Source organism: Dendrobates tinctorius, unplaced genomic scaffold (genome assembly GCF_039654945.1).
Source record: "Dendrobates tinctorius isolate UK_male_01 unplaced genomic scaffold, ASM3965494v1 ptg000127l, whole genome shotgun sequence".
In the NCBI taxonomy this organism is placed as follows: domain Eukaryota; kingdom Metazoa; phylum Chordata; class Amphibia; order Anura; family Dendrobatidae; genus Dendrobates; species Dendrobates tinctorius.
Genome location: NW_027361795.1, coordinates 1,506,676 through 1,521,720, shown reverse-complemented (window position 1 = coordinate 1,521,720; position 15,045 = coordinate 1,506,676). Strand labels below are relative to the sequence as shown.

At 46.2% G+C, this 15,045-nt stretch overlaps 1 protein-coding gene across 1 annotated transcript in view; it reads right to left on the bottom strand.

Annotated features, from left to right (window-relative positions):
• Positions 1-14,845, bottom strand: part of LOC141047469 (uncharacterized) — an 85,600-nt gene extending 70,755 nt beyond the window's left edge. The window contains exons 1-3 of the mRNA XM_073542579.1: positions 14,696-14,845; positions 14,087-14,181; positions 13,917-14,000 (exon numbers count right to left, since the gene is read on the bottom strand). Of these exons, the coding sequence (XP_073398680.1) occupies positions 13,917-14,000; positions 14,087-14,181; positions 14,696-14,845 (329 nt within the window). The remainder of the gene's footprint in view (positions 1-13,916; positions 14,001-14,086; positions 14,182-14,695) is intronic.
• Positions 14,846-15,045: the final 200 nt, after the last annotated feature.

The window sequence follows — 15,045 nt, the reverse complement described above, 5'->3', positions numbered from 1 at the left end:
AGGAGCGTACACCGCTGTATGGTGTGAAAAAAATGCACGCTCAGTATCTCAGCAGGACAAAAAAAAAAATTGGGATTGCTTTTAAAAAAGCAGTTTGCGGAGCAGTGGGTAAACAGCAATGCAGGAATGTCAGGAAGCCTTAGAAGGCAGCCCAACATCCAACACCACTGATACACCACTATTTAGCCTCCCCTTGCACTGCACACACAGTGACTGGTGTGTTGTACAGGCAAAATCGCTAGCAGCAGAAGCAGTTTTTTTTTCTTCTCAGCAGGACAAAAAAAAAAAATTGGGATTGCTTTTAAAAAAGCAGTTTGCGGAGCAGTGGGTAAACAGCAATGCAGGAATGTCAGGAAGCCTTAGAAGGCAGCCCAACAACCAACACCACTGATACACCACTATATAGCCTCCCCTTGCACTGCACACACAGTGACTGGTGTGTTGTACAGGCAAAATCGCTAGCAGCAGAAGCAGTTTTTGGTGTCTTCTTCCCTGCCTAACGCTCTCCCTACAAAATCATCATCAGCAGCAGCTCTCTCTATTCTGAGATCAGCATGAGTAACATGGCGGTCGGCGTGCACGCCCTTTTATACCCCCTGTGACGCCCCCCAAAGCAAGCAAATCACTTGCATGCCCTTCTGAAAGATGGTGGTGACCCGTGCCTATGTCATCACGTTGCCCACAGTGTCCGTGGATCCTGATTGGCTGAAAAAGAGCGCAAAACAAACTTTTGAAACGCGATTTTGGCGCGTAAGTCGCCGACCTCGTGGCCGACCTCATCCTAGGGTCGGGTTTCGTTTCATGAAACCCGACTTTGCCAAAAGTCGGCGACTTTTGAAATTTTTCGACCCGTTTCGCTCAACGCTACCTGTCGCTAAGAGAAAGGGAGGCAGGAATGGCAGGCGCACGGTCTGCACACTGAGCTCGCAGTGCTGGGGAGATGGCGGGGGCTCTGTATTGCCACTGTGGGGACGTGAGCAGAGCAGGGCGGAGGGTTTTCTGCGCTGATACGTACGTGCACCCCTCCTGCCGCTGAATGGTGCAGTCCATCGATCAGCAGTACCTCCGATCCATTCTGTGCAGTGAAGGTACCGTGTGCAGTCACCCATGGGGCGCTGAACCGGGTGCCCAGCACGGTGATCTGATGTAAGGGGGCTGCCATGGAGACAGCTAGGAGATGCACTGGTTTAACCCCAAAATGTCACCCCCATTTTTGGCCTTGACAACCAATATTTGGGGTGAGCGTGCCGATCATATTTTTCATTTCAGATTGATTCATTTATAACAATGTATATTTCAGTGTAAAAAAAAATCTTTCTCTGCCAATCACTTTAAAGAGGGTTTTAAGTCATAGGTAAATACACTCTCAAAACTTCCCACCTCTTTGGCTACTATGCTCCTTTCCCACCAGTCTCAGATAACATCTCAACATGGACATTGACTGCTGCAGCCAATCACTGGCAGTATCCTGTGACATGTTCATGTTAATCCCAAAGAATTCAGGTTACCCCTAAATAACATTTCTGGAGCTATGGAGATATGGATCATCTTATGGAGATCATTATACAAATTATATGGGGTCCATTATTCTTTATGAAGCAATATATGGGGTTCATTATACTGTATGGAGCAATACATGGGGCTCATACTGTATGGGGCTGATTAAACTGTATGGAGCAATATATGGGGTCCATTATTCTGTATGGGGCTCATTCTGTATGGAACACTATGTGGTGTCCATTATACTGTATGGAGGACTATACTAAAGGCAAAAATCACAAATAAAAAGTAAAAAATAAACTGCAAATAATGCATGAAGGTAATAATAATAATAAGGGTATTGAGTAAACATAATTTAGATCAAAATAATGTACAAGCCATCCCGCCATGTCACGGCATGGAGGACTATACTGTCTGAGTGATTGTAGAATTTACAATAGGTATCACTCACGTAATGTAAGAAGTAAATGAAATCTGTATCCGTATCTGTGTATCATGATTTGTGGTGTGTGTTAAAGGGGCCCACTGAGACTCTTTTGCCCGGGGCTCATGAAAACCTGGAGCTGGCCCTGGATGCGCGTGCACATACCATAGCGCGTACCCCTCTGAGGCTCTGACGCGGCGCCGGTCGAGCCCCTGGCTGGCTCTGGATCCGTCTCCACTGACTGATGACTCACCCAGTACCTTGCCGCATGACGTTGCTGTTCTTGATGGGCAGTGACATGCCCCGCACTCTGCTTTCCGGATCTGTAGCTGGCTGGCTAATAGCATAGCAGCATGTGAGACACAGGCAAGAGGACGCCGCCGAGCTCTGCTCTCCCTGCTGCTCCTGCTCCTACTCTGCTCACCTTTCTCTGTGTGTACTGCCCTCCGGTCCGGTGAGTAGAGTAGTAGAGTGGGTCTGTGTCCAGTGTCCTCCTCCTGTCAGTCTGACTCCGTGATCCGGACTCCTGACTCCAGTCCTCAGAGTCAGGCAGCTCTGCTCTGCCGACTCCCGACTCCCACTGTGCTGCAGTGCCAGCCTGGCTGTGTGGTGGTGTATGTGCTCTCTGCCGGGCTCCCTGTGTCTGACTCCTGCCCTGCGGCCTGCCCTGTGTAGAACTGGCTAGCCTGGCGTGTTGAGCTGCTCTGCTGTCTCTGCACCCTCCCTGATGGGGCCCCAATGAGAGGAAAAATAGGTTTCTGGGGCCCCACGCCATGGTGGTCGCCTATGCTGTGCAATAGTATCTCACCATCCTCCCTGGAAGTGGGGTGGCTGCATTATACTGTATCGAGGACTATGGGGAATACATTATACTATATGAAGATCTATGGGGTGCATTATACTATGCGAAGTGAATTGTAATACATGGATGACTGGCGGTGTAGTATAATGTATGGAGGACTGAGGAGTGTGTTATACTATATGGAGGACTATGATGCAGCAACACAGATCACAATCTCTGCCACTGCCTCCTATATAAGATAAACACACCACACTCTTATATGGCCTAATTGTCATGATCCATGCTGGATCATGACTGATAAGAAGCACAGGTAACCTTTTTTTTCTGTGCTTAAGTGTGGTTTTTGCCCCCGGTGGCCATTAGGATTATTGTACTGTGGTGTCGTTTGTTCTAAGTTTGCCCCGGTGGTGGTGAGCGTCATTGCACTCTGTTTCTTTAGTTAAGTGCACATGTTTATAATGCAGGTGTGATTGCTGGCTCTGCTATAAAAGAGTCACAGGTGTTGCAATCAGCGTTGGTGATAGTGTTCATTTCAATGATCCTTGGTGGAGGAAGGAGCTGGAGAGCTTTCCTTGCAGCACTGTCTTAGCCCTGGTGTGGAAGGAGTCATAGGGGATTTCCTTGTAGCTCTGACAGAGCTTGGTGGCAGCGATTTGGGAGGAGAGCTGCATTCTGGTAGTGGACTCTGTTGACAGGAGCAAGTGCAACAGAGTAAAGCTAAGTTGTGTTTCCCTGTTTGTGTTTTTCCTTCGTGTGTATTAGTACAGCGGTGGGGCCAGTGCCTGCGCCACCCAGCTCCCTAGCAAGGGATAGGTGTAGGGTGTGCTAGGGCGACAGGTATCCTGAGCAGCGCCTGGTGCAGAACCGGCATAGGGAACGTTAGGAGCGTTAGGGACACTGACTCAGGGGAGTGCAGGAGGTCTCCACGCCCCTTTCCCTATCGCAGGGCCCACCATTGTAACTGTTTCCCTACCCCTTGTCTTGTCATTTTAGTACCGGCCTGCGAGCCGTGTCACACAGGACAGTATCACGTGCCGCTTCCTGTTGTTTTAGTTACCGGCCTGCTGGTCGCATCACACAGGACGGGTCATCGTTACACTAATATGTCATATGAGGCCTGTATACTGACCATACAGACTGCACTATCATCCTCCTGTATGTCGTACATAGGCAGAGAGTGCGGTCTGTACAGTATCTAAGAGGGCGGCAGTCTGTATGTCTTATAGGGGACCTAATAAGAGGCCGACAGTCTGTATGTCTTATAGGAGGCCTAATAGGAGGCTGACAGTCTATATGTCTCATAGGAGGCCTAATTCTAGGCCGACAGCCTGTGTATCATATACCAGGCTAATATGCTGTACATACTGCAATATCGGCATCCTATATACTGTACATACCACACTCTAAGCCTCTTATAGAAAGTATCTGTTATAGGAGACTGACAGTGCGGTCTGTATGTGCTATAGGATGCCAAGAGTACAGTTTGTACAATATATAGGAGGCTGAGAGTGTGGTCTGTACGATATATAGGAGGCTGAGAGTGTGGTCTGTATAATATATAGGAGGCTGAGAGTACAGTCTGTACGATATATAGGAGGCTGAGAGTGCAGTCTGTACGATATATAGGAGGCTGAGAGTGCAGTCTGTACGATATATAGGAGGCTGAGAGTGCGGTCTGTACGATATATAGGAGGCTGAGAGTGCAGTCTGTACGATATATAGGAGGCTGAGAGCACGATCTGTACGATATGTAGGAGGCTGAGAGTGTGGTCTGTATGATATATAGGAGGCTGAGAGTGCGGTCTGTACGATATATAGGAGGCTGAGAGTGCAGTCTGTACGATATATAGGAGGCTGAGAGTGCGGTCTGTACGATATATAGGAGGCTGAGAGTGCGGTCTGTGCGATATATAGGAGGCTGAGAGTGCGATCTGTACGATATATAGGAGGCTGAGAGTGCAGTCTGTATGATATACAGGAGGCTGAGAGTACGGTCTGTACGATATATAGGAGGCTGAGAGTGCAGTCTGCATGATATACAGGAGGCTGAGAGTGCGGTCTGTACGATATATAGGAGGCTGAGAGTGCAGTCTGTATGATATACAGGAGGCTGAGAGTGCGGTCTGTACGATATATAGGAGGCTGAGAGTGCGGTCTGTATGATATATAGGAGGCTGAGAGTGCGGTCTGTACGATATATAGGAGGCTGAGAGTGCGGTCTGTACGATATATAGGAGGCTGAGAGTGCGGTCTGTGCGATATATAGGAGGCTGAGAGAGCGGTCTGTACGATATATAGGAGTCTGAGAGTGCGGTCTGTACGATATATATAGGAAGCTGAGAGTGTGATCTGTATGATATATAGGAGGCTGAGAGCGCGGTCTGTACGATATATAGGAGGCTGAGAGTGCGGCCTGTACGATATATAGGAGGCTGAGAGTGCGGTCTGTATGATATATAGGAGGCTGAGAGTGCGGTCTGTACGATATATAGGAGGCTGAGCGTGCAATCTGTGCGATATATAGGAAGCTGAGAGTGCGTTCTGTATGATATATAGGATGGTGAGAGTGCGATCTGTACGATATATAGGAGGGTGAGAGTGTGATCTATATGATATATAGGAGGATGAGAGTGCGGTCTGTATGATATATAGGAGGGTAAGAGTGCGATCTGTATGATATATAGGAGGCTGAGAGTGTGGTCTGTACGATATATAGGAGGGTGAGAGTGCGATCTGTATGATATATTGGAGGCTGAGAGTGCGGTCTGTACGATATATAGGAGGGTGAGAGTGCGATCTGTATGATATATAGTAGGCTGAGAGTGCGGTCTGTATGATATATACAGTAATATGTTAAAGTTTGGGCACCCCTCTTAATGTTAACCATTTTTCTTTATAACAATTTTGTTTTTTGCAACAGCTGTTTCAGTTTCATATATCTAATAATTGATGGACTCAGTTATATTTCTGGATTCAAATGAGGTTTATTGTACTAACAGAAAATGTGCAATCTGCATTTAAACAAAATTTGACCGGTGCAAAAGTATGGGCACCTCAACATAAAAGTGACATTAATATTTCGTAGATCCTCCTTTTGCAAAAATAACAGCCTCTAGTCGCTTCCTGTAGCTATTAATGAGTTCCTGGATCCTGGATGAAGGTATTTGTGACCATTCCTGTTTACAAAACAATTCCAGTTCAGCTAAGTTTGATGGTCGCCGAGCATGGACAGCCCGTTTCAAATCATCCCACAGATGTTCAATGATATTCAGGTCTGGGGACTGGGATGGCCATTCCAGAACATTATAATTGTTCCTCTGCATGAATGCCTGAGTAGATTTGGAGCAGTGTTTTGGATTATTGTCTTGCTGAAATATCCATCCCCTGCGTAACTTCAACTTCGTCACTGATTCTTGCACATTATTGTCAAGAATCTGCTGATACTGAGTTGAATCCATGCGACCCTCAACTTTAACAAGATTCCTGGTGCCGGCATTGGCCACACAGCCCCAAAGCATGATGGAACATCCACCAAATTTTACTGTGGGTAGCAAGTGTTTTTCTTGGAATGCTGTGTTTTTTAGCCTCCATGCATAACGCCTTTTTGTATGACCAAACAACTCAATCTTTGTTTCATCAGTCCACAGGACCTTCTTCCAAAATGTAACTGGCTTGTCCAAATGTGCTTTTGCATACCTCAGGTGACTCTGTTTGTGGCGTGCTTGCAGAAACTGCTTCTTTCGCATCACTCTCCCATACAGCTTCTCCTTGTGCAAAGTGCGCTGTATTGTTGACCGATGCACAGTGACACCATCTGCAGCAAGATGATGCTGCAGGTCTTTGGAGGTGGTCTGTGGATTGTCCTTGACTGTTCTCACCATTCTTCTTCTCTCCCTTTCTGATATTTTTCTTGGCCTGCCACTTCTGGGCTTAACAAGAACTGCACCTGTGTTCTTCCATTTCCTTACTATGTTCCTCACAGTGGAAACTGACAGGTTAAATCTCTGAGACAACTTTTTGTATCCTTCCCCTGAAAAGCTATGTTGAATAATCTTTGTTTTCAGATCATTTGAGAGTTGTTTTGAGGATCCCATGATGCCACTCTTCATAGGAGAATCAAATAGGAGAACTACTTTCAAGTGGCCACCTTAAATACCTTTTCTCATGATTTGATACACCTGGCTATGAAGTTCAAAGCTCAATGAGGTTACAAAACCAATTTAGTGCTTCAGGAAGTCAGTAAAAAGTAGTTAGGAGTGTTCAAATCAAGAAAATGATAAGGGTGCGCATACTTTTGCACCGGTCAAATTTTGTTTAAATGCAGATTGCACATTTTCTGTTAGTGCAATAAACCTCATTTGAATCCAGAAATATAACTGAGTCCATCAGTTATTAGATATATGAAACTGAAATAGCTGTTGCAAAAACAAAAATTGTTATAAAGTAGAAAGGTTAACATTAATAGGGGTGCCCAAACTTTAACATATGACTGTAGGAGGCTGAGAGTGTGGTCTGTATGATATATAGGAGGCTGAGAGTGCGGTCTGTACGATATATAGGAGGCTGAGAGTGCGGTCTGTATGATATATAGGAGGCTGAGAGTGCGGTCTGTATGATATATAGGAGGCTGAGAGTGCGGTCTGTGCGATATATATAGGAGGCTGAGAGTGCGGTCTGTACGATATATAGGAGGCTGAGAGTGCGATCTGTACGATTTATATAGGAGGCTGAGAGTGCGGTCTGTACGATATATAGGAGGCTGAGAGTGCGATCTGTACGATATATAGGAGGCTGAGAGTGCAGTCTGTATGATATATAGGAGGCTGAGATTGCGGTCTGTACGATATATAGGACGCTGAGAGTGCGGTCTGTATGATATATAGGAGGCTGAGAGTGCGGTCTGTACGATATATAGGAGGCTGAGAGTGCGGTCTGTACGATATATAGGAGGCTGAGAGTGCGGTCTGTACGATATATAGGAGGCTGAGAGTGCGGTCTGTACGATATATAGGAGGCTGAGAGTGCGGTCTGTGCGATATATAGGAGGCTGAGAGTGCAGTCTGTATGATATATAGGAGGCTGAGAGTGCGATCTGTATGATATATAGGAGGCTGAGAGTGCGATCTGTATGATATATAGGAGGCTGAGAGTGCGGTCAGTACGATATATAGGAGGCTGAGAGTGCGGTCTGTACGATATATAGGAGGCTGAGAGTGCGATCTGTACGATATATAGGAAGCTGAGATTGCGGTCTGTACGACATATAGGAGGCTGAGAGCGCGGTCTGTACGATATATAGGAGGCTGAGAGTGCGGTCTGTATGATATATAGGAGGCTGAGAGTGCGATCTGTACGATATATAGGAGGCTGAGAGTGCGGTCTGTACGACATATAGGAGGCTGAGAGCGCGGTCTGTACGATATATAGGAGGCTGAGAGTGTGGTCTGTGCGATATATAGGAGGCTGAGAGTGCGGTCTGTGCGATATATATAGGAGGCTGAGAGTGCGGTCTGTACGATATATAGGAGGCTGAGAGTGCGATCTGTACGATTTATATAGGAGGCTGAGAGTGCGGTCTGTACGATATATAGGAGGCTGAGAGTGCGATCTGTACGATATATAGGAGGCTGAGAGTGCAGTCTGTATGATATATAGGAGGCTGAGATTGCGGTCTGTACGATATATAGGAGGCTGAGAGTGTGGTCTGTATGATATATAGGAGGCTGAGAGTGCGGTCTGTACGATATATAGGAGGCTGAGAGTGCGATCTGTATGATATATAGGAGGCTGAGAGTGCGATCTGTACGATATATAGGAGGCTGAGAGTGCGGTCTGTACGATATATAGGAGGCTGAGAGTGCGGTCTGTATGATATATAGGAGGCTGAGAGTGCGATCTGTACGATATATAGGAGGCTGAGAGTGCGGTCTGTACGATATATAGGAGGCTGAGAGTGCGGTCTGTATGATATATAGGAGGCTGAGAGTGCGGTCTGTATGATATATAGGAGGCTGAGAGTGTGGTCTGTGCGATATATAGGAGGCTGAGAGTGCGGTCTGTATGATATATAGGAGGCTGAGAGTGTGGTCTGTACGATATATAGGAGGCTGAGAGTGCGGTCTGTATGATATATAGGAGGCTGAGAGTGTGGTCTGTATGATATATAGGAGGCTGAGAGTGCGGTCTGTACGATATATAGGAGGCTGAGAGTGCGATCTGTATGATATATAGGAGGCTGAGAGTGCGATCTGTATGATATATAGGAGGCTGAGAGTGCGGTCTGTACAATATATAGGAGGCTGAGAGTGCGGTCTGTATGATATATAGGAGGCTGAGAGTGCGATCTGTACGATATATAGGAGGCTGAGAGTACGGTCTGTATGATATATAGGAGGCTGAGAGTGCGGTCTGTACGATATATAGGAGGCTGAGAGTGCGGTCTATAAGATATATAGGAGGCTGAGAGTGCGGTCTGTACGATATATAGGAGGCTGAGAGTGCGGTCTGTACGATATATAGGAGGCTGAGAGTGCGGTCTGTATGATATATAGGAGGCTGAGAGTGCGATCTGTACGATATATAGGAGGCTGAGAGTACGGTCTGTACGATATATAGGAGGCTGAGAGTGCGGTCTGTATGATATATAGGAGGCTGAGAGTGCGGTCTGTACGATATATAGGAGGCTGAGAGTGCGGTCTGTACGATATATAGGAGGCTGAGAGTGCGGTCTGTATGATATATAGGAGGCTGAGAGTGCGGTCTGTACAATATATAGGAGGCTGAGAGTGCGGTCTGTATGATATATAGGAGGCTGAGAGTGCGGTCTGTACAATATATAGGAGGCTGAGAGTGCGGTCTGTACGATATATAGGAGGCTGAGAGTGCAGTCTGTACAATATATAGGAGGCTGAGAGCGTTCTCTTTTGCACACTGTACAGCTTGCTAAAAGGCACACGTTTTAGTGGGAGAGGCCAAAAAATGAACACGTAATAAAACCATTTATGGTAGCCATAGGGTGGGCCCCTAGAGTCAATACCCCTGGTGGGCCCTAGGCATCCCAGTCCGACCCTGACCATAGCAGTGGTGCGGTCTTCCTCTTTTGTATGTAGCTACTTTTGATTATCTAAATCTCTACCTCTCTTTACAAAGCAATGAAACATCCTAGATGCCTGCAGCTGCCACTAGAGGGCGCTCACTACTCATGGATTTATACAACTTGAATACAATAAGCACTCCATCTAGTGGAGACAAGAAGAATTTTATAATTTACATCTCCCATGGTAAGTGTTGGAGACCCAGCGGATCTTCTAACTGGCTGAACCACTAAGAAAGGCAGAACTGCAGAGAATTATTCATAAAATGGTGAATCCACAAAGCAATGACTATAAAACAATTAAATAATAGCCTTACAGTTCCAATTGCTGCTGTTAACCCCTTAAATGCTTCTGTTAATCTCTGATTGCAAGATGCAGATGGGCTGCCATGACAGCAAGGAGCTTGCTAAAGTCCTCTATGGTTGTGATGTCCATACTGCTGTGAAGACAAGAATTGATCTTAGCTATATACTGCAGTGGGGCTGTATGGTATTATATAGAACTAGCTGTCAGATGATTGCAGGTTCAAATTTCCTAGCAGGCATAAAAAAGACTAAACATTTTTTAGATATATAATTAATAAAACATACAGCACGGTGGCTCAGTGGATAGCACTGCAGCCTTGCAGCGCTGGAGTCCTGGGTTCCAAGGACAACATCTGGAAGGAGTTTGTGTGGGTTTCCTCTGGGTACTCCGGTTTCCTCCCACATTCCAAAGACATACTGATAGGGAATTTAGATTGTGAGCCCCATTGGGGACAGTGATGATAATGTGTGCAAACTGAAAAGCGCTGCGGAATATGTTAGCGCTATATAAAAATAAAGATTATTTATACAGTAAATAAATTCAAGTCGCTTTCCTTTTCCCTAATCAAAAATAGACATTAAATATATATATTTGGTAACCATCCATCAAAATATAACAAGTAAGTGTCACAGGGATACCGGGACAGAGGAGAGCGGCTCCTGGTTACCCAAACTCCTGCACTGGTAGCTGCTTCACCATCATACTAAACAGTGCAGGTGTTCTTTGCTCCGGCATTGCTAGGGTTAATCAGTTTAGTTGATCTCCTGGAGATCTCCATCATGGATTGCCTCAGCTGTTCTGTGTTGGACACTCCCCTAGGGTATATATGCTTGCCACTGGCATTTGGGAATTGCCAGTGATAGTTCATTCTGCCTGGATTGGAGTTGGAGGAGTTGTTTGGTGTCTGGAGTTGGCATTTCAAGAGTTGTTCTTGTGATTTCTGTGTGGAGTTTGTTTGCATGTTCATCCTCATCCATTTGGTTTCACCTCCCTTACTCTCCCCTGTGTTCCACTCTGTTGTTTGGTGAGTGTATCTTGTATGATTGTAGTTTTCATAGATCCCTGTCAGTCTTCCCTTGTCTCTCTGGTTAGTGGAATCCTATACACTTCAGCCTCCCTCCCTGTGTGTGGGGGAGGAACAGATAAGGCTAAGTCAAGAGCATAGCAAGGTACGTGACCCCGGCGTCTACAGGGATAGGGAAGGAGCACCTTTCGGCAAGAATTTTAGCAGCAGTACTGTGACAGTAAGTATGGTGACCTGGAGAATCATATTGCCAGGTCCATTCTACTGCACAGTACACCATCAAAACAAAATCCAAAAGACTACGGCAATCCATAACACTATACGCTAAAGTGAATAGTATAATTCAAAGCTACAATTGGTAGTGACAAGTGTCTTACAGATCAGGTGCCCTGTACGTTACAATGACTGGTATGAACGGGGTATGGCGTCTTGTCTCTCTGAGCTGGATCTCGCGTCTTCCGGTGACTGCGTTATGGGCTCCAGGTGGAAAGAAGGGGGTCCTGTGTTGGGCGCCGTGGAAGCTGACCGGGGTAGTATATGGCCATGTGCACACGATGCAGATATGCAGCGTTTCCGCAGCGGATTTTACCGCGCAGAAACGTTGCATATCCACATTGTGATGTACAGTACCTTTAAAATGAATGGAAAAAAAAAAACGCTGTGCAGACGCTGCGGATTTTTCCGTGCGGTTTTCCTGCGGTACAAAATCCGCAGCATGTTACTTCTTTTGTGCGGTTTTCTATCTCCCCTGTCACCAAATCCGCAGGGGGAAAACCGCAATGGAAAACCGCACAAAAACCGCATGAAAACCGCGTGAAAAATGGAGGAAAAATGCAGGTCATTTGACCTGCGGTTTTCTTCCATTCTGCACGGAAAAATCCGCAGGGCTCAAAACTCCTTCTGCACTCAGCCTTCATCTGCCAAATTGTCACATGTCAACACTAACCTGGAGCGGTGACTGTGGTGTGTATGACCTGTGCTGGTTACATCGAGGATCTCCTTCTTGACTAATGCTCTGCACTAGAGCACTCAGCATTCTAGATTACAAGTTCTATTATGACATAACGGAACTGATGACATCATTGTGGTTGACACTGATCTGGGGGCACTCTGGCTTGCACTGAAGGAATACAAGCTACTACTGCTATGGGGGCTTGGTGAAAGGAACTATTCTGAGGATACAGTGACTGGAGACATTAAAAAATTATTTACAAGAAGCAAAGCTTCTTCCCTCCTCTGCTGGTGCGGCTGCTCTTCACCGACACAGGAGTATTGCCAGTGCACGGCGCCTTCAGGACTCATGAAGTATTCAGTGAAGGCTTCTCTCACAATCACACCGTTGTTGGATGGCCTTCCCTGACAGACGTTGGTCATTGGATTAATTACTGGCTGCTGGTACTCCACATCTATGTCAGTGCTGTACTCACCAGCATAGTTGTGGAGTACACAGCATGCCTTAATCACAGCGTCAACGGTGTCAGTGTCCAACTGCATGGGTGTGAGAAAGATCCTCCACTGACTACACATGATCCCGAAGGTGCATTCCACATATCTGCGTGCACGACTAAGCCGATAATTAAAAATCCTCCGCCGGGCATTCAGTCCCCTCTGTGGGTATGGGCGCAGCAGGGTGATCATTAAGGGAAACGCCTCATCCGATACCATCACAAAGGGCACTGGATCTGTGGAACCCGGCAAAGGTCTTGGGGCTGGGAGCGTTCCGCCATCTCGAAGAATTTGCTGACCAATCTGTGAAGTTTGGAACACCCGAGAATCCCCAGTACTACCATAGGCACCAACGTCGATGGCAACAAATTTGTAATGTGCATCAGCCACCGCCATCAGGACCACAGAAAAATACTTCCTATAATTAAAGAAGCGTGATCCTGATCGTGGTGGCTTCTGCACTCTTATATGTTTACCATAATCTGCACCTATGCAGTTTGGGAAATTGGCCACAGACTGAAAGCCTGCTGCAACCTGCAGCCAAGTCTCCTCGGTTGGGGAAGGCATCACCATGGGCTGCAACTTCTGCTAGATCACGTTACATGTGCACCTCACAATTTGAGAGATGGTGGATTTACCAACTCTAAATTGGAGGTGTAGGGATGTATAGCTCTCTCCTGTGGCCAAAAATCTGATAATGAAAAAAAAAAGATTATTAGAAATGATTGCCGCTATAAGATGCGGACACCGCCATTCATGGTTTTGTACAACATTCAGAAATGATGTCATAAACTCCCAAGTCCAACAATACCAATAATAATTGTGGTTGTACTTAAATGGAGGGGGCCCAGTCTAGTAATATGGGTTCGCCGCAGCAGGTGCAAAAGACGTCTCTCATTATGACCTGTTTGCGCCAATTGGCAGCTGAGCTGGGGAGAGAGCATCTTCAGCACCTGCCGCCAGGGAACAGCACTGTTGCGCTTTTCCAGCAGCGCCAAATTTGTGTCACAGAGAGTACATCCATGTGTGTTTTGTGGACCGTGCTCCCATTAAAAAAAAAACACAAAAACAAGGCCCACGTACACACGTTCCATGACACCACGCTGACATGTGGATAGACCCAATCATTGAATTGGGTGTACGTGTGGCAGTGTCTCCAGGACATGTGAAAAGTGTGACCACATGTACCAGAGACAGTGACAGGTGAAAAGGCCTTATGACGCAAAAAAAAAGCCAAAAATGAAACAATATACTTACTGCAAGGTGAGGAGCAGCCTTTCCTCAGCAGAGATGGACTTCCTCATCACTGTGTCCATTTACGTAAGCTCTTCTCCCATTATGCTCAGAAGCCGGTCAGATGCCGGGATGGTGAGCCGGCAAAAGGACACAAACTTCTCGGGATATCTGTAAAAAAATAGTAACATCAGATACAGATTTCTTACTGACAAACTTTTTACATAACGAAATCTCTTCACATATGGTTAACTTACCTTCTCAAATCTTGGTATAGCACACGAAAATGACCCTTTCCTGTACGTTCTGACACAATGGGGTGGACCCACATTCTTCTGGTTCTCTTTCTGGCCTGCAAGTAAGATAAAAAAATATGGGTTAAGGTCCCGTTACACTCAGCGGCGCTCCAGCACTCACGAGAACGATGTGACCTAAAGATGGCTGGTACGTCGCTACATGGTCACTAGTAAGCTGTCAAACAGGCAGATCTATTCAATTACACAGCAACAATACGGCGAGCCGTAACAACCTCAGCGGTCATTGGGACCTTGTCACTCAGCAGCTATTATGACGACTCCCGCCCACAGCCCTGAATTCTGCGTCACCATCGCAGTCGCTCATTGGCAGCAAACATAGCGATGCATGCGGCCAGCGGGACACCAGTGATCCAAAAATGGACAGGACATTCAAGCACGATCAGCGATATCCAGCAGGGGGCGGTCGCCCATATCTGTCACATGTAGCAAGATTGCTGGAGAGGTCGCTGTTGCGTCACAACAGCTGTGATGTTTCAGCGATCTGGCTAGCCATCTCACTATGTATTATGAGGACTCAAAAACAATATTTTTACACATAGTGCTGCTTACCTGGAGTCTTTGCTGATTGAGATAATCGAGCAATACTCCCAAAGACTGGAGGTGTTGTGGCCTGCGTAGCCATACATTAGTTTCACCATGTTCTTCGCCATGCTGTGTGCTTCGTTGTTCACTACGCTCATTTTCACGGTTACCGCTCATGATGACGAAGGTGTGCAGATTCCAAAATGGAGATTGATGAGAAAAGGTTGGACTAGGAAATGACATCACATTTTTTTTTCTTTTTTGAAGTTTCTTCTCTTTATTTATTGCTTACAAAAAAGGCAGACAAATCAGGCTGAAAAATGCAAGCAAAACCGCACAAAAAATGCATGAAATCAGCATAGAAACTGCATGAAAAA